At 32.6% G+C, this 20908-nt stretch overlaps 3 protein-coding genes across 5 annotated transcripts; 1 reads left to right on the top strand and 2 right to left on the bottom strand.

The window, feature by feature from the left end:
- Positions 1–121: 121 nt before the first annotated feature.
- On the top strand, positions 122–2502 carry LOC122569905 (nudC domain-containing protein 1). Of its 2 annotated transcripts, none has more exons than XM_043731552.1 (4): positions 122–673; positions 890–1754; positions 1829–2193; positions 2270–2502. In XM_043731552.1, exons 1-4 carry the CDS (start codon positions 559–561, stop codon positions 2479–2481), a joined length of 1557 nt encoding a protein of 518 aa, XP_043587487.1. In that variant the 5' UTR covers positions 122–558; the 3' UTR covers positions 2482–2502. The 2 variants fall into 2 exon arrangements, with proteins under 2 accessions (XP_043587487.1, XP_043587486.1); XM_043731551.1 differs by having other exon boundaries at positions 776–1754.
- On the bottom strand, positions 2448–6277 carry LOC122569899 (cap-specific mRNA (nucleoside-2'-O-)-methyltransferase 1-like). 2 transcript variants are annotated; one of them, XM_043731537.1, is made up of 3 exons: positions 5837–6277; positions 3399–5613; positions 2448–3285 (listed from the first exon to the last, which is right to left on the bottom strand). In XM_043731537.1, the coding sequence occupies exons 1-3, from the start codon at positions 5844–5846 to the stop codon at positions 2793–2795; spliced, it is 2718 nt and encodes a 905-aa protein (XP_043587472.1). In that variant the 5' UTR covers positions 5847–6277; the 3' UTR covers positions 2448–2792. The 2 variants fall into 2 exon arrangements, with proteins under 2 accessions (XP_043587472.1, XP_043587471.1); XM_043731536.1 differs by having other exon boundaries at positions 3399–6277.
- A 479-nt stretch (positions 6278–6756) lies between these two features.
- LOC122569901 (DEAD-box ATP-dependent RNA helicase 20-like) lies at positions 6757–20805 on the bottom strand. The gene is made up of 4 exons (XM_043731543.1): positions 20686–20805; positions 20422–20549; positions 18152–18599; positions 6757–17518 (listed from the first exon to the last, which is right to left on the bottom strand). Exons 2-4 carry the CDS (start codon positions 20451–20453, stop codon positions 15854–15856), a joined length of 2145 nt encoding a protein of 714 aa, XP_043587478.1. The 5' UTR covers positions 20454–20549; positions 20686–20805; the 3' UTR covers positions 6757–15853.
- Positions 20806–20908: the final 103 nt, after the last annotated feature.

The following is a 20908-nucleotide window of genomic DNA, read 5'->3' as shown; positions in this document are numbered from 1 at the left end:
ACAAACATCCCCTTTATAGTACTTACTTATGTATGTATACACTCTAATATCAAGAAAAGATACCTAACCCCAACCTAACCTGTTTTCATTTCACTATACTAGAAACGCTGTTCACTATTGTCAAAACAACGTAAAACACATATAAAATTAGTATGTATCTAATACTTCTACAATTTTACTCAAGACTCGCCTGATATTATGTCTTACTTCATTGCTTTCTTAAACTATATAACGAACTATTATTTTCAATATTATCGCGTTCTATAAGTACATATGTCGATTATAAAGTTATATCGATTGCTGATATAGCAATTTGTGATTGAATCTGTCAATGTGTTGTTGTACTGAAATTTAATTAAAATAAAGAAAATCAATGCTGTATGTATATTATTAATATTGTAAAATAAAGTAGAAGAAGAAATAAGTACGATTAAGTGTACTGAAAAATATTATCCAAACTATTGGGGACAAATTACATACTAAGGTTATAAATTTTGGTTTTAAAGATAATTACGTTTCTTTATTTCTAAGTAACGTTTGAAGAAAAAACAGCGGAAAATGACGAAAGTTGTCGAATTATGTCCTGATAGAAATTTAATAAATCTAAATTTTGAGAAATATCAATTTTGTTCTGATGAAGTTCCAATAGACAGTGAAATAAATTTGAAAACAGGTAAGGATTAATGAACAAAATACATTATTAATTTTTACTATTTTATTGTTTTGGTAGAATACATTGTCATCTTAACATATACATTGTTACTTATAATTACAGATATACTTAGGTTAGAGTTAACAACCAGTCGTGATTCCCTTTTAGAAACTCGATTGTTTGCATTTCATAATCATTTATTCAAAAATCCATATGATACATCAGTTTGGTTTATAGATAAAGATTGGGTTGTGTGGCATTTTAAAAAGGATGGCAATTTACATCATGTATATACAATCCATAGCTTAAGCGAAAAGATACAGAATTTTCTATATAATCCATCAATTGGATTTACTAGTAACAATATTATTGTAATCTCTGATGGTGGAGACTGTTTAACATTATTAGTAACAGATGCACAAGAACATATTAAATCTTTTATACTAAATGATGCAGAACCTGGAATTATATTAGATGTACAATATGTGAATACTATAAGCACTGTTATGATCGTAATGTGTGATATTAGAAGTACAGGCGAAAAAAAATTTACAAGACTATTACTGCTAACGTACATTTGGAGAAATGTAGGGAGTGAAGCTGAATACTTTGAGCTCACTGATAAAAAAGCTTTAAAAGTAAATGGTGCTGTTGAATATGTATATATAGAAGAATGTGGAAAATATTTGCATTCTATTTGCCAAGATTATATAACATTTGAATGTCCAAAAACAAAACAATTTACTGATAGTAGGAAGGATATAGAGAAAAATGGAGAACTAAAGATCCCAAAATATTCTTGGTCTCAGGATGAGGATTCGATAACAGTTTGGCTTACAATAGATAAGCATCATCATGATAAAGTTAAAGTAAATGTAACACCATTGGAATTATCGGTAACAGTGAATAATAACATACTAATTGAAGGGCAATGCCAATACAGATTAGATGAAAGTTTAACAACATGGAGATATGAACAGGATACATTTAAACTTGAACTGTATAAACATGAAAGTGGTTTGATGTGGAATGAACTAATTAAAGGTGATATTGGTGGAGAGTGTTTGCCTAATGAAACTTTGGCTACTGAAATCCATTTTAGGTACATTACTTGAAATAATAATAAAAATTCTGTTATATTATTTGTACTTTAATATCTTTTTATTTCATGTTTAGGTTAGCACATCTGTGTGCAAATCAAATAGATAACAAACAAGAAGGTCAACCTTGTTTGGGATTTAACGCTGAACAGCTTGAAGAATGTGACCTTGAAAGAAAAGATAATCTTTTACAAAGAATTGACCTTATTACACAGGAAAATACTCATTTAGCTATGCTTGGACTAAACAATCATGTTTTGTATACGTACAAAACAAAATTCGGACAAGCAATATGTTTAAGGCACGATAACGATGGTTGCTTATGGATCACTAACCAAGTAAATGATGTGGAATGGAATATAAAGCATCACTACACCTTTCCTGGTTTTGGTTACGTTGAAGCAAGTAAAAGTAACAAAAAGTTTTGTCTTTCACCTGCTGGTAAAGTATTTAATTAAACTATAAATACAAATTATTTACACACAGTACTTCAACTTATTATATGGTTTTTATGTAGATGGTTCATATGTAGCTATACTTGAGCACATAAGATATATATTTCTTTATAAAAGACCTGAATCAAATATTGAAGTTGGGAAGCAATGGATTGTAGACTTAGGTATTGAAACTTATCCTATTATGGGAGCAGCTGCCACAAATAGGTATCTAATCATTCTAACTAAAAACAAATTGTATCGACTAAATATTTATAATATAATTGTAAAATAAATTATACAATAATATAGTACAGTTAACTGTCATCATTCATTCCCATAACCATTCATTCATTATATACAATACTGCATATCATCTGTAAAAGTATATTTCATACCAAATAGTATTGCAATTGAGCCACCCAGAAGACAAACTGATTAATTATATTTTCTGAAATTACCTCTATTTATATAGAAATATAATACTAAATACTAAAATATATCATAAGTATTTCATATTCGAAATAACAGTCAACTTAACGGAATTAATCTGTTTGACTTCTATGCGGCTCAAGTCATGTTTCAACATATGTACATTCTATAGTTTTAATATTTTAAGCTTGTATTATATACAGGACATTTATCTTTAATAAATTTTGCAAATCTATTCATAGTAAGTGATGAATCATTAGGCCAATGCCAAATAAGGCGATTTTTAAAAGATTCAATGAAACTTGCTTCTGCTGAACTTGGTCTATGAAGATCGAATATCTTCTCATTTGTTTTGCAATTAAAAACGTACGTCATGGAACGTGTTTTACTAACATACCGATTCCACGGATTTGCGGTACTTCTTAAAAATATTACACTGTGTGGTATGAAATACAATTTGTCGTTATTATAACCATTAACATCTAAAGTCTTTTCTGGAAGTTCGTATACTAAGGCATCGCAATTATTTTTCATTTTACGTTGTGTTACTCGCAATTTTTCACATATATAAGAACCAACTGGAAACAGTTCTTTGGCACGTATTCGAGCATAATTATTTCCTGCTGGTTTCCACAAAGCTTCACAGAACAACTTTGTATCCTCATTCCTTTAAAAAAAAAGTCATACATTAGTATTACATAAAAGTACTCCTTCAAAAAATATTTCATTACTGAAAATATATAAATTTATTATTGAATTTAATAAGATTTAGTTGCTTACCTGCACCTCAAATATTTTTTACTGATGTCCTCTCCTCCTAAGTAGAATGCATCTATAATATGCAATGCAAGTACTTTTTGCTGATGTCTAAATTCCTTAGTCATTTCATATACAACTTCTGCATATACAAGTGTATTTGGTGGTAATTCTATGGCAATGTCATCGACTAGAACCCAAGAATTCTTTACATATCGATATACGTTACTCCTCCCCATACCCATATAAAATGTAGCATTCTTCTTATCATCATCAGGCCTTGGCTTTGTACCACATGGCATACAAAACCAGTCATATGGTGATAATAATGCATTTTCAATGTTAAATTCCATCAATTGTGCTGGATTGATAGTAAGGAATGAAGTATCTCTCAAAAGATTATTCAATTTATCTTTTGGTTTCATTTGTCTTGGGATTGTCCTAGTTTCATCGGGAAGTTTCCAATACTCTAGACATTGTTTGCGCATATCAGCTTGTTTTGTCTCAACAAGAGTATTATCCTCGCAAAATGCAGCAATTTTACACAGGCTTATTATTTGTTTTCTGCCCAAATCGTTGTTAGAAGCATGTAGATATTGAACAAATTGTTTTTCTTTTTTTAATTCATTATATGATACTAATTGTAAAACATCATCATTTTCATCACCTCTTAAAAGCAGACGATTAACATGCTTCAAATATTCCACAACATCTTGTGTTCCAGCTCGTTTCTTTTTACATATTAAGTAACGTTCTGAATTTGCTGGTCTAGAAGAGTTTGGTTTAAAAATACAAACTTCTTCAAAGCAGCGATACATTAAATAAACTAAACCAGCACTAAAGGGTGTAAAAAGATCAAATAATTTTGTCACAAAATAACCACCCTCTCTTACAATCATCAATGCTATTAAACATTGACAAAGATACAATTGTTTTGAAAGAATTTCTTGTATACTTTCTTGTCCTTTTACTGAAAATCCTCCATCAGACATCATAAAATGTACTCCTTTGCCATGGGTATGCTGCATTATAAGATTTGTAAATGCCTCTTGATTATCTGGGTCAAAAACATCACCATTTTCTTTTGGTCCATAATATGGATGAAAGGTTTCACAAGGACCCGCATAAAAATCTGCTAATTTGAAATCATTTTCATTCTTTAAAGTAAGACCAAATCCTTTAGCACGCCATTTCTTCCGCCATAGAACATATTCGCTAAAACCACCTGGTCCAGCACAAACATCTGCAAAGTATAGCAGCTCATTGTCCCCCAAACCTTCTGGTTTAGTAAACATAAAGTTACATGCTCTATCTATATTTGCCATTTTAACAGCAGCACGATTTAAGAAAAATGCACCACGAATTGTTTCATAAGGATTACAACGTGTTCTTGCTCGACGCATTTCAACGCCATCCAAATGATCAAATACTGTTTTTGCATTGATAACATTTTTCACTATATCTTCACAACAGAAATCAATTTCATCATCTATGGTCAACTTTTTAGGTCCCTGATGTAACCAGTGCTGCATTTCTTCTAATGTAGGTGTATTAGGATTTGGATTTCTTATCCATTCCATATCTTCAACACACTTTATTATTTCCTCTGCAGGATTCCATTTAAGACCTGAAGCTTCAAGTCCAGGAACATGATGTCCAAGACCTCTACGACCATGCTGTTTAGGTGCTTGAACTGGCTCTAAACGACCTTGTTTATTTTTTCCAAGACCGTAACCTTCTTTATATCCCATCATTCGCATCATCCTTTTGCCCTTATCAAGGGCATTTTTTGACTCTTGTGTTATTACTTCCTTTCTTGTATTGTGAACTCTATTTTCATCAATATCCTCCTCGTCAGATTTACTTGAACTTCTTTGAATCTTTTGTCGTTTACTATGGTGATAAGGATCTTCTTCATATGTCTTCCTTTTTGTCCCAATTTCCAATTCTTCATTACAATTCGGTAAATCTTGTACGTAGGCATGATTCTGCATACTTTGACTGCAACCTTCATCAGCTGAATCTTGTTCATAAGAGGAATCTTGGTAAACATTATGAGATTTGAATGCGGCTATACTATCCTTCTCACTAGTACTTTCATTATAATAATCTTCATTACCATCACTATCATTTGAACAAGAAAAATATGACGAATAAGGTTCTTTTGTTTCAACACTTCCATCGTTGTCTTGTGAGAAATTTTTGAAACTTCCATTTTCACAATCACTCTCATCTGAATCTAATATATTAACATATACCATGATGTTACTATATTTGATAGATTAAAAGTAAAATTTAATACAAATTAAATTAGATCTACAAAAATAAATAATAAGAAGTTATAAATAATATAAAACTTTTATGACATGAAATAATTATGATAAAGCATTGCTCAACAGTTGTAGAATGACAAACTATTCAGATAAAATGCTAAATAAATATTGCTAAACAGTATTACTTACTACTCTTCATTTTTATTTCTCTAACTCTTTACTAACAGTTAATAAATATCTAAATTATTACTATTAATATACTTTAATAGACACAAATGAAGAAACAAACGATTACAATCCTTCTTGTCGTGTAAATATTTAAAAAAATATTTTCCTGTTCTCGGAGGTTATGTTTATGCATCAATCGCATAACAATACAATCACGTACAAGAATATTGTAACATTCAGTAACAATGATAGAATTAACCAGTTCACAAGTACAAAAAGATCACTTTATACACTGTGATGAAATAATATCCAAGAATCGTGTTAAAACATGTATAGAAAATACAGGAATCACACTGAGAAACCACTCCGCAATTTCGTCATCAGCTCCGACACAACCGTCACCAACTAGTCGCAGAATGAGATTGACCGAATCTCACCAAAGGCAAAATCCCAAGCAGCTACTGCCGCACCATCTATATTAATCTGACAGCACAAGATAGTGCTTGCATTTGTTGTTTGCTAAATGTAGAATTTATTTACTTTATCAATATATATAATGTACAATAATTCATAATAATTTATAATACAGTTTATAATAATGTTTAAATTATATTAATTGTCTGACGAACGCAGTTTGAGAATAGGCAAGGCGGCGAACAATGTTGCCAATGCGATCCTAACGTTACCCTCGATCGACGCTCTCTCTCACCAGCGTACCTACACAATGACGCTGACGACTCAAAACTTTTGTTGAAATTTTAATGTTTTACTGGGAAACTTGCCGTTATTATAATATCTAACTGACGGACATATACCATTTATAATAGAATAAAACATATAAATTTCGTAGCTCAGAATTATTGAAAGATGCTAATTTAATTGACAATTGCAATAATTTTTTCTAACGAAATTAAACGGGATATTAAAATAAGTTCCGTAAATTGACAGAGAAACAAACAGTTTATTATTGCAGTATTTATTCTTACATTCTATCATAATACTGTGTAACATACAAGAAATGCACTTTAATGAAACCTACAGAAGAGAATCTGAATACAGAAATATTATTTAATATCATATGCCACATTTTCCTTAAATTGTTCATCTTGTACGCTGCCTTATATAAATAATTTGTGTATGCTCTTTGTTCTTCTTGTTTCTACACAGGCGAAACCATAAATTGTATTTAAACAGGAGCGATCCATAAAATAATTAATTCTAAGGTACTTTTAACAAATGTTAGTTGCTTCCTATCACTCACTGATGATTGCATTAAGATATTCACATTACATATAACTATTGATTTACTTTCCACTTTAAACCGTTGTGTCATGGACAAAGAAAAGAGAAAAATTTTTGTGTTACCTCTCTTTGGTCGTAAAAATTAGTAATTCTGCAGTAAAACGGCTTATACGATTAGACGACGAATATCTCTACCGCGTTCACTCGATGGATCCAAAATGAAGGACAACATAGAACAAAGCAAGCAAAATAATAACGAAGTATTCGTACAACTTTGTTTCTCTAGTTGTACTGCTAATACTGGGTGCCTTTCGTTTTCTTAAAATATCGTTTTAAAATAACATTTTCATGTCGAGTGTGGACATTATTCGGTACAAAACGCTAGAGATCTTCGTTTCTCTTCCTTTTTTTTGCGTCAGAATTCTAAAAATAAATATATCTGAATAATCGAAAACATTTTTCCAGTATAGTTTACGTACAACAATGTTCAAATCATATTTCGATATTGTTATACTATAAAAAAGATATTAGTTTCAATATATCTTTGCACCTACCAAGATTCACAATTAACGACAGAATAATTCCGACTAGATTACTTGTCATCTTTAACACATTCACTGCCAAGTTTATAATGGCAAGTGTACACTGTGATAGTTCCTTTGAATGTACTTTTACACAGTCAGTACAAAAGTAAAATTATGAAATATAAGGCAGCAGTGAATCTGTTAATAACGTGATAAGCGATCACTTTTTTCCATTCGTCCAGAATATTCTATGGCATTTGTTTATCTTTGAAAACAATGCTGTCCAAAATAAAGATACAATAACTTAAAAAACACGTTCCTCCTATTCGTCTCCTATTACACCATATGGTATAAATTTCTAATATTATTACACTAAGCAGATATACAACAAGTACGTATTAACAAGAATAATTATCCTCTATTACAAACATTTAGCTTCTTTGTCCATTAGTAACAACCTTCACAAAAGACAAAGAAGCATTAAGTAGTGTCTCCAATTTTGATGGACAGCATTGCTTTGATAGAATATCTTCTTTCCTTTTTAGAATCTATGTCTGTATATTTTTGTATATACAAACATATAGTATATTATATATATTTATATTTATATAAAGAACTGATAAATGTATCTTTTTTACGCATAAAATTGACGCAAATATACATATATCCTTGCATGCCTCCTTCGTATATCCTTATATTCAACAAGAATGCAATCACGGTTGTATGCCGTCTTCTGTGCTGCAGTTCGAACAATTCTAGAACAAACACTTCCTCTTATCTTAATTTATTCGAGGACGACCAAGGAGCGGTTTTTATTTTCTTGTTTTTGTTTCGGATCTAAGAGTGTTCGCAATCTTGTATACACACTTGATGAAAGTTGGCCGAGCTCTTTCATATTGTAAGGCGTGATGAATCAATGAAGCCGTAATAACAGAATACCTATTTGTTCTTTTTTTTTTGTTTTCTTTAAATGTTCGCCATTCCTGACATCATCGACGGTCTGAAATTCTCTTAACTTTTCCTGATCTCGTAGAAACGACTAAAGTTACTAGATTATCAAGTTTCTCGGTTTTTCTCTCCGTAATTTAGCATATTATATTTTTCTTAGCGTTTTTTATTTTATTTTTTCAAACTACTCGCTTTTTCTTTCCTTTTCTTAATACCATTTTCTTTTCCTAATGGGCGTTCAGAACAAACGCATCAACAAATGAACTATTACAACAACAGGAAGTCTACCGTGCTGTAACTGCGTTTCCTCGCAACGATCACGTTAATTCCTATAACATCTTTAATGTTTTTTTTTCTTAATATCGTCTCGATGCGCTTCACGTCCCTATGAGAGGATCATTTTTCGTTTTTTACGATTCGCTGGAAGAAATAAGTGCTTAGTACCATTGGTGATATCACACAAATTATACCTATATTCGAATCCTCATATTTGAACAATTTTCAACTCCAAGAATAAGTTTGGCAATATATAGAATACGAAATATTACGCGCTTTCAGAAAGACGAAGTACGACGGATTCGTATTTGTTTCACTACTCTGAGAACAATCATGAAAAATGCGAACATTTGCACACAAAAGAAAACAATGAATTACATTTACATTGGAATCGAAATCATTTGAAAAATTTAACCCTTTGCCTGATATATTTAATTTATGAAGTCTTTTACTATGAAATACTAAGGAATTTTTAATGTTTGTTACGTAATATATATATATATATGTATACATTACTGTATTATTAATATATAAATTAATTTGTTGAATATTCTAAATCTTTAGTTAGTAAATTGTCATGAGTTATTAAAACACAATAAATAACTATTACTTTCTCAATGAAACAGGTAATTTTTAATATGTTAGTAATTTCAATGATTTCCAGTAAAAGGGTTAAATGTACATGAAAAAGAGAGACAATTTCTTTTATAATTACTTGGTTGTTCAGCAAGTAATTACAAAAGCTGAATACACATATACAAAACACTAGCATAATAATTATGGAACAGGTGTACGCAGATCTAACAAATATTTTGTAATCTTCACAAAACATTAGGACATGATACATAAATTAAGAAATCAATTCGTACAGTGTACACCATCACATAAATTTTTAACGTTATTCTGTGCACTCACTTACTGATCGATAATCTCAGTACACGTTTCTCTAATGGAATCATCGTAATTTAGACGAGATGTATAAGATTTGTTGATTCGAAGATCTCAGCACACATTAAGATCGATTGAAGGTACCGTGTTTTTCCCGTTGTTTTAAATAGCCCAGGCTTAAATATGTACCACCATTAAAAGACGCATTTTTTAAAAATGATAAATATCTGGATCGTAAACTGTATTTACATCACACAGTTTCGTAAAAGCTTGCACAGTAAATTTTGTTGTCGTGCAGTGTGCAGTGTTCGACACTCATGCATACACTAACAAGTCTACATTCGACATTAGAAAAGAAACTAAATTTATTACTATTAAAGTTAAAGAAAAAAAAAAGGAAACAAACAAACAATATTACCGTTTATACAGTGAACGGTATCACTTTTCATAAGAAACAATTAATCATTTTTCACGCATATTTCACAACATCAACAAAACAAAAACACATTAATATTACAGATAAATAATGAGACTAATGATATAAATTTAGTTTTCCTAAAATTAATCTTAATATCGTATTCGCTTCTCCATTTCGAGATAGAATTATTTTGGAACTTACATAGCGGAAGAAAAATATTTTTCGAGCATAAGATTGACCCATGACATGGAATCGTCGTCAACGAACGATCATCAATTTTTAGGTAGTACATTTCTCGAGAAATTGATGAAAGGTAATGGTAATGTTACGGCAACGACCGTGACATAGTCGCAGAAATAATTACAGACTTGGCAATGCACACATGTGACTACACCAATAAAATATTCGCAAGTTTAGCTTTGTTTCTCTAACCAAACAGAACGATACGCAGATAAAATGTGGGAAAATAATTGTTTGACTCATCTTAGCAAAATTTAAGCTGCAATTCATTCACGTTACAAAGAAGAATGCAATATAGGAACTATCATGAAACGGATTGTATTGTTGTTGTTGTAATGTCCCTTTTTATTTCACGAACGATCTAATTGATAAATCGAAAAGAAGCGAAACGTGGCAAGCAATCGTTAGAAATCAAATAAACGATTTTTCTTCTTGTTTTTTCCTTTTCTTGATCGAATCTTTTCTTCGATTCGAATCGAGAGACGAAAATCGCAAAATACAGAAGAAAGAAAAATAGGAAACCAGATTCGTGCAACTATTCCAACACCTACGAAACGTAAACGCGAAATATCTGGCGAATTTCTCATCATGAAACACCGAAGATTAATTAATTCTCGATATGAAAAGAAAATGCACAATACGAACACGCACCCGTTATCGAACTATAACATAATAGTACCGTCCCCATACGGCACTACCGACGTAAAACATATTGTTATAATTAATAATGTACAAATAGTCTATCTGTAGTCTACATAGTATACGAACGTATCTGCGGCTGCTAAACCTGTGTATAAGTTGGCGAGATTCAGTCTTCACATATAAAGGAGAATAGTACTCTTCTTCATTTTTTTGTTGTTTAACATTATAATATGCACATTTATGTTTATAATAATAAAAATGTTTATGTACGCGATATCACAGCGTTCAGCATTAATCATTAAAAAGGTACTCATGTTCCCGAGGCTATGTGTTAGTATCATCAACGATCGTACGGCACAGAAAACTCGACGACATTAATCGTTCATTCGTCGGCTTGTATTTGCGTGGAGAACATTGTGCCAATTATTGTTTCGTTGATCCTTTTTTTTTGTTTTCCTTTTTGTTGAGGGGAAAAAACAATATATTAGTACGCGAACAGATAAAAAAAATTGCAAGTTCGATCAACTAGCATAATCTGGATCGGAGTGCTTAATGCAAACGTGAAGATTCCACGAGAATATGTCGTTTCCGAACCCTTTCGTCCTTGATTAACAGACGGAAGGCGCGTCACAGATATTTTTGAAAAACCACTCTTCACCCACCCACACCTTCGTTCGGCGTTTATCATCATCGTTGGTGATTTATTAAAAAAATATATACGGTTTATTAGAAATATATCCTAGACCGAGACGTTCGAGTTCATCGATATTGCAAGAGTTTATGGAACACTTTATGAAAGTTCCTTTTATGCTCTTCCATGTTTATAACAATAAAAGGAGCAAGATCTTTACGGGGAATCTCTCGGTATTAACTAAAGATGACTGGATCTCGTTAGAAGTTACGATAAAAGTACGATTCAATGGACGTTCCCTAACAACGCGTCGAAACGAAATTATAATACAAAAAAGAAAGAATGAATAATTGTCGTCGACTAGTAGGAAGAAAGTAATAATTCGAAGATTCGATTTTGCTCCCTAGAAGTAAAATTATACTGCATGCCCTACCATGCGAAAAATACGCATCCATTTTTTAACAGTCCCCGTGGCACTGAACTTAGTACGAATACAAGTGAGCATAAGATTTATAATTGTTCATTAAAGTAAATAATAAAAAAACAAGTACAAAAGAAAAATTAACAAAAATATTCATAGCTGAGCAGTACTGAAGTTTCACGGACTTCTTTGCTAGCAACAAACACGTAAGTATTAGAAGACTATATCTTAACAAACAGACATACAAAATAAAAAGAAACAGTTTCACGATAATTGAGAAAAAAAAAGAAACACGAAAAACATCATGTTTACGCTTTTATATAATCGCGTAGGAGATGAAATTGTCGGACTACATAATGAAACGAAAAAATAAGACTTAAGATATTTATGAATAGAACGCTCAGAAATAATAGAAGTTTTCCAATCTTCCAATCCCTTTCTATCTGTTCTTTACCCTGACAATACACGAATTCACACGGCAAACGCAAAAAATAAAAGAATAAAAGGAATACTGATCTTTCGTTTTTTCCTAACAACTTTCGTTCCTCTTCCCTTAAAGTAGACAGCGAGCTCTCGCAGTACACGTCATTTAGGATCACATGATTTGTATACCATGTATAAAACTGATAAGATACGTTCCTTATTTTAATTGTGATGCGCGATAGGTAGATCTATAAATATGCTACATCTTACATATCACAGAGCTACGCGTACACCCACTATCAATTTTCAAAATGCAAGCTGCATTTCGCTAAAATGTTTGCTTTGTTCGGAAGAAACATAAAAACGCAAAGTTTCTTACGTTACTGTCAATTGAAATGTAAAAGATATGAACCCTTTGCTGCCCAATGTTCGGTGTTTGTCCTGTGTCCACTTCGTTTGTACTTCGAGCCAAGTATAACATAAAAATTTTTAAGAAAGGTTGTAGAAAAGATATGCATATTCGAATTTCATTCAGTCATCGATTTTCATTCTCGCTTTCATCTCATCTTAATTTATGGAAACAAATGCAGCACAGCTGAAAGGGTTACAATTCTGAGGCTTTCTGAAACATTTAGAAGTCTACACTATTGGAATAGAGAACAGCCATGTTATAATATTGCTGCCCTCAGAGAATGTAAGATTCTGATAAGTTTTAAACCAGAGTTACGGAAGAGTTACTCGAACAGAGTGTAATTCTCATCTGGTTGAATGAGTGTCTTGAACTTATAGCAGCCTTTCTGCTCTCCAACAACCCAACTACCTTCTTTGATTGACTCAGGAGATAGTGAAAGTTTAAAAACTTAGATTGAAAAAAAAAAAAAGAAATATTAATAAATAAAACATAACTTCAATTCATCTATTAAATTCTCATAGATCACAAAGTGTATCTAAAAGCCTCAGTAATTGGTAAATGCATGAAAGATACATCGCTTGCAATATAATGGAATTCCAAGATGTACAGTTGCACTAAGATAATGTCTGCTATTTGGAGTAGACTATATATTCTAACTTCACAACGAAACTATAATCTCTGAAAAAAAGAAATGTTAGTATCTTCCTGACCAATTGTGACGAAAAGATAGATTCGAAGAAAAATTCAAAGCGATAGATGATTTAATAGAGGGCGTACGCAATGTATGAGTATTCAGAATTGTCTAATACTCGTAGCATACGCTTCCTATTATTTATATCACTATTCATTCTGACACCGCAATGTGTTGCAGTCAGATCAACACAGTAGGAGCGTAAGCATTCACAATGTTCAAAAGGGCAAATACAAACAATATACCGCGAATGCCTAACTTCTGCTCGCGACCCCACCACAAACAACATTTTAAATGTATTCGATTTATCGGCTCAGCAAAAGAAGAATATAAAGACTACCACGTGGAAACCTAGAAACGAATCGACAGAGTTTTTTTTCTCAATCTCTTTTATCGAGCAAAATCCGCTTGAAGTATGCGTGTGACGCGCGGTTTTTTGTGAATCAACCGGAAAATGGTATTGTGCACACGTACTGCTTCACAACATTTTCTACTGTGCGTAATTAAGTAACGAACTGTGAGACCGTTTCACGAAAGCGTTACGTATAATTATCACAATAATGTCGTTCGCAAACGAGTCCTTGCTCGAGTGTATATTTCGAGTCTTGCATTCTTCTCTGTTGGCTCTTTTTTTAGTTTCTTTGCTATTCGTTTGTTCGAGTAGTGACGTGTACAGAGTAATCTGGAGGCCCGCAAAAAATTCGCTATGCGCTGTCGATAAACGGTTTCGTGCCTTCTATCACGGCATGAATTTATATTTTCATTTTTCTCGCATCCTTCATATACCACATGAAATTTTCTCGAGGGTCACTTCGTAATGGCCATAGCGATATACATATACAACACATGGATCGTTACCATATATATAAGTTAAAAACTCTTTCGTCACGCGTTTCTTTGTTCAATATACATACGTTCACGGCAGCGCATTACATTTTATAGCTTGAACGTTTCGATAGAAAAATGTCTCTCGGATAGTTTGAATCATTCCCTAAAAAATAGCAATAATTTCAGTGAGCACGAACTAAAAAACAGGTACAACTAAATTTTATTCGATTCGCGGTCAGCCTGGCGCGTGCACCTATACATTGTACACGGTCGCGCAAGGACAAGACCACTCAGTGGCCAATTGCATAAACATCAAACAACAATGTTTCTCTTACTTTTTTTTTATCTTCGTATAATCATTCGTTGGTTTAACAACAAATTACTTTCGATATATATTATAAAAATAAGGTATCAAACTTTGCGCCGAGGTACACAGCCATTGTGACTACATGCTTAATTTAAGTTGTCTCCTAAAGCCCAAGTTTTCCTTTCTCTTACCCGTTACCGGTTTCACACTTTGAATTTGTTCCAAAGACACCGGTGTCCAGGATAAATCTCGAAGTACTCACTTTTGTACGCTATATAATTATGCTGGGATTTATCGTTCATCAAAGTTCTTTAATTTTGATGAGATTTAACCATTTCACCCTCTATTATCAAAGAGACACAAAACACCCGGTCTCATTACAGAACAGAGGACACGATGTTTCTTTATATTTGTCGTGTGCTTTGTAAAAACGGGTGTACGGCTTAATTTTTATGCAAAAGGCCTTACATTTTGAAGAGCGTTGCCTGTACATACGTATATATATATATATATGCAAAATATAAATAAATTATCAAATATGAAAACGTTAACCCACGCCCCTTCTATACGTTTCGTGCATTTCGGGAAAGCATTAAATGACGTTTACATAGTTTTATCGCAAGAAGATTAATTACTTTTCTTAAGGATATGACCATAGCTACAAGAAGCCTATATTTGCTGGTCATATTCTACATCCAGTATTAATTATATCAATGTATCATTGCTAAATAACTACTACTACTTCAAAGAACTCAACTGGAATGTGCCTCGTGGATTACCGATTCGTAATAATTAATTTTTTCAATTTTTCTTTTTTCTTATTCTTTGGAACGTTTCGCAGTATTATTTCAATTTTTATATTCACCAATAAAGAACAATAAATTATTCGACTATACTATCTCTATCTACGTTCTCTCTTCCTTTGAAATAATCTCAAGTAATTTATTTTTCGTTATAAGTTTTAACCGGCACTATTCCAGAAAAAAAATAATAATGACAAAGAAAAGAAGAAAGATTATGGTACTGATATATTCAAAAGAGACCCAACCATCTACACAAATAGTAATATTTAGTGGGTCCAATATAAACAGGAAAATCCGATTTTTTACTTAGCCTGCACTCTTACCGATTTATACCTTGAAATGCGTCACTGCTGGACCGGTGTAGGCGGATAAGGATAAGTATACGGCGGCACAGCTTGGAACTGGCTGTATCCCATCGATTGGTATGCGCAGGCCCCGGTATTCGGTGGTGGACGATTTGTCTGGAAAAACTTATTATTTACAAGGCTCTGCATTCCTGAATCTGTGTGTCCACCAGCAGATGGCATCATGAACGGAGGTGGCATAGAATATACGCTTTGTCCTCCAGCTGTTTGATTAGTGCTGTATGCATTCTGGCGATTATGGTAACGATTACTTTGGAAACCACCTGTTCTTCCATGGTATCTAGGTATATTTGCATTCTGATAGCCAGCTTGGTAACTATTGCTAGTTTGACAGCTGTTGGTATAAGTATTCGATTGTCGTTGATGTTGTTGCTGCTGATGTTGTTGGTGTTGTTGCTGCTGTGACTGTTGTTGGTGTTGCTGATAATTAGATTGGAAAGTATTCTGGCGGTTGGTCTGGTATGCATTTTGTTGACGTACAACAGTCCTCTCTTGACTGTTACCATTATTATGTTGAGTACTTTGAACATGTTGAGCCTGCCAATTGTTTGAAATAGGGCTGCTATTGTTTCGCGGACTTCCAGTTGAACTACTATCCTTATTAGAGCGAGAGTGACTCCAACGTTGGCGGCCCTTACCATACGCAGGTTTTATCGAGTTTGCTAAATCTGCCAGTTGAGGGTTTATCGTCTGACCAGCTTCTTCCAGAACAGAAATCAGTTCCTTCGCTTGTCTAGCGTTATTAGGCGTAAAGTAAGCATATGCTGTACCTGCACTTTGACAACGTCCGGTTCTCCCTATTCGGTGAATATAATCCTCAGAACTGTTCGGATAATCGAAATTAATTACATACTTTACGTCTTCGACATCCAGGCCACGAGCAGCAACATCGGTAGCAACAAGGATCATTGTTTTTCCGTTTCTGAACTCGGATAACACGTAATCTCTTTCAGGTTGTGATTTGTCACCATGAATAGAGATAGCTGGCCAACCCTCTCGTTTAATAGCTTTGGTGATGTCGTCCACCTTTTTTTTCGTTTCAACGAAAATAATCATCTTGCTTCCTCTGTCTTTGCCAATTTCTCTCAATAGACCTGAAAGTTTAGTTTCTTTCTCGTGCTCTTGACAAATCTCTATGATCTGACGAATATTGTGATTGGCAGCCAACGTCAGAGAACCTATATTAATTTGAATGTAATCTGAGAGGAAATCTTCAGCCAAAGCTTGCACTTCTTTGGGCCATGTAGCGGACCACATCAATACCTGTCTATCAGGTCTAATTTGTTCAATGATCTTTCGAATTTGCGGCTCGAATCCCATATCCAACATTCTATCTGCCTCATCCAATACAAGATATGTGCATCTACGCAAGTTCGTGGTTCCCTTCTCGAGGAAATCGATCAGTCTACCGGGAGTTGCGATACATATCTCAACGCCGCGCTCTAAATCGCGAGCTTGAGGTCCTTTCGGGGAACCACCGAAAATGCAAGTGTTACGAATGCACGAGGAGGAACCAAAGTCCCTAGCAACGGATTGAATTTGCTGAGCTAACTCTCTTGTTGGGGCAAGTATTAAAACGATCGGCCCCTCTCCCCGGTTCAAACGTGGTTGATTATTAATGTGTACGGTTGCTGGTAAAATATACTGAAAAATATCCACAACAAAATTATCTTAACATTTATCTAACTAAAAACATTTTGCCTCAATACCTTGTAGAAAGTATTTTAATCCTAAACAAAATAAAGTTCTATGCTTTCCTTTTTAATACTTATATATTATTTCCTTTATGATTTATAGTACCAAATTAAAAATTTTAATTGATATATATATACAGGACATTCCACTAACTCTGTTACAAGGCGATATATTCGTTACTTTTAATGTACCAAAAAATACCAGAAACATTACAATACTCAAAAATGTCAAAGGAATAAGTTGTTTGATTTGGAGGGACAAATATTATGTTAAACAACAATTTCTTTTCACAGTTACATTCAAATATTTTTTAATATACTCAAGATTCTCTATAAAGAAATTATTAATCTACTTATATCGAAAAACTATTGGTTTTGTAGTTATTTTAACTTGTGTTATATAACTAAATATTATAGTCAGCTTATAAATCTCACAAATACAAATACTATACTAATTATTATGTACTCAATAAACAATGAAATATCAAACACGTTATTATAATTACTATAAGACTGAAATATTTTGAAGACTGAAATATTTTAAAAATTTGTATATATAAATAAATTATATTAAAATACGTACAGCTAGAGTTTTGCCAGATCCTGTTTGAGCAATTCCAACCAAGTCGCGTCCACTAAGTGCTATTGGCCAGCCCTGTGCCTGAATTGCTGTTGGTTCAGCGAAGCCCTGCTTTCTAATCTCTTCCATCACATAATCTGGGAAGTTACTTTCTTCGAACGCTTGAATTGGAGAAGGGGTATTGTTTCCTTTTACAGTGATTTCTTTACCAATATGATACTTGGTAACTTCATCGGTTGACCTTTTTAAAACATTGATATGTGGAATATATAAATTCTTTGTGATCACTGGTAATTTAGCCAGATCCCATATAGGCTTCTTCAATGAATCTCCGGGAGTTCTTCTTTGGACTTGTTTCTTAAGCGACTTCTCTTTCTGTTGCTGCTGACTGTTCCAATATGTTCCTCCTCCATTACGATTGCTAGAGTCTCTACTTCCCCTGGGTCTGTAACTAATTTTTTTTTTTAATTATTTTCAAGTGGTATTAACAGTCTCTTAACATATGTTGAATATTCGCTACATAATGAGTTTATAAACCATTGATATGGAATAATAAATGATATTCAATATGAAATATACAATGAATATACACTACTATGCAGGAATATTTGGACATTTGGTGCAGTCCAACCAAAACACTGATATTTTCACTACATTTTCAAGATTATTTTTCTGCTGTTAATTGTTACATCTTGCTACAGCTGAGATCAGATGTTGTGCTAAATTTAAAAAAGTAAACTAAACTTAACAAAAAATGTAAAGTAAAGTAAATTAAAAAGGATACTAAGACAAAGGAATATATTGCATTAATCAAGTTTCATATTTATCTTTAACAAATAAGTTACACTATATAGTCTATAAAAATTTTCAGAACATGGTTGGAAACACATATTCCAATCATTTTAACATCTCAACAAACAGACACACTTAAGTCACTTAACTGAAGTATTTCCATAGAAACAACTTTCTTGCGCCTTCAATTATTGTTTTTTTATTTATACTAAACACATTAACTGTTGTTTTTATCAATATCTATTAACTGTATATGGCTAGCTGAGATAATATCACAAGTAAAAATTAGATTGAAGAGCTTCATTTGAAACATACTTCACATATTTTTAATAATTTAGAGGTGTCTAAAAACTTATATATGATAGTGTAAGCATCAGCTTAAACTCAATTAAAACCTTTTAAAACATAATAACTTTCTGAGGTTTTATATAATTTGAGATTTTTGGGAAGTTAAAGGGATTAATTCATTAGATGAAGTGTACAAAAATTTTGAAAAGATTCCAACTGATCGAAACCGCGAAAAAAATAGTAAAGGCCGCTTTTTACAATCTTTTTATCTGAGTTTATAATGAAAATTTAAAATATACGTTTTATAGATTTATTTCAGCTTTACACATACTAAAAATTTCATCGAAGTCGATTGATACAGAAACAAGCCATAGGCATCAAAAGGTGTAAGAACGTAGATTTATTACAGTTATAGAACGAAAGTCGTGAAAAATTGCGACCTTTAACCGTTTGTAGCTCATAGCAACGTTACTCATTTCAATGAAATCTTCAACATGTATATAACTGACAAGAATTTACAAAACGTACTGTTTAAATTTTCATTACAGAATCACATAAAAAATTTGCGGAAAGCAAACTTTACTTGTTTCTTCGCGATTTCTACTAATTGCAACTATTTCAAAATTTTTTTTGGCACCTTATCTAGTAAACTAATCCTAATTTCTCCAAAAAATTCAAGTCGTTTGATCCAATTCTTAAAATGTTATTTTGTTATAAAAAGTGTGCCAATATTAATGTGCTTCATTGTATGAAGCATATGTAACAAGATAGCAGTCTGATATAAAAATCAATAAGATGGTGGCTTGATACAAGGATATCAGGTAATACATATTATTACAAAAATAATTTTTATTCTTTAATTTTACGATTGTCAGTATCTTTCCATTAGATAATGACAGCGCCATTTTATTTTTTTATGTTGCATTTAATTTTATTAAAAAATAATACAATACATCTTTAACGTACGCAAATTTCGTTCTACCATGTTTCGGAATAATGAATTTTCATAAGATACGGGATTGTTAATTCGACTCATAATTAAGCGATTCGGCAAAAGCTGCGGTCGAGAATATCCAAGAACAAAATGGTGAACACCATGTCGCAAAAAAAAAAAATTTCTCCAGTTTCAACATTTCACAACGTATGGTATTGTCATATTGCACGTTTAAAAGGCAGAATTTAATGTAACGTACCTGGTACGATTTGAATAACTGTTGTTATACATTTCGGCAAAAGTTCGGAAGAATCTGCTGACACACTATCAGTCCCGTAAGAACGATCTTCGATTTTTCGGGAACTATGTCAGTTGTACCAGTTATACCTGCGATAAAAAATTATTATACAAGAAAACTAATAAAACGAAAATATGAACGAATATATTTATTTCGTAATAATCTTATGCTGAATGACAAAAGTATTCGAATGAAAAAAAGCTAAGAATATTCGGGCGAACTTACCCTGCAAGACCCGGCGAGCAGAGTAGTAATGGCTGACAGGCACTGGGAAGACGGAAACGGGCGACTGGGCAATGTTTCCGTTTCTCGTCATGCAGGTTCCACGCACACATAGAAACGACGTCCGTTCATTGGTTCGTTCTTTTGTAAAATCGTGATGCTAACACGTTGTCCAATGGTAACACGACAGAACAAATCAATAAATTCTAGTGTGATATATTTATCG

Source organism: Bombus pyrosoma, linkage group LG8 (genome assembly GCF_014825855.1).
Source record: "Bombus pyrosoma isolate SC7728 linkage group LG8, ASM1482585v1, whole genome shotgun sequence".
Taxonomy (NCBI): domain Eukaryota; kingdom Metazoa; phylum Arthropoda; class Insecta; order Hymenoptera; family Apidae; genus Bombus; species Bombus pyrosoma.
Note: the sequence above shows the minus strand (reverse complement) of the source record. Positions and strands in the feature narration are given on the sequence as shown.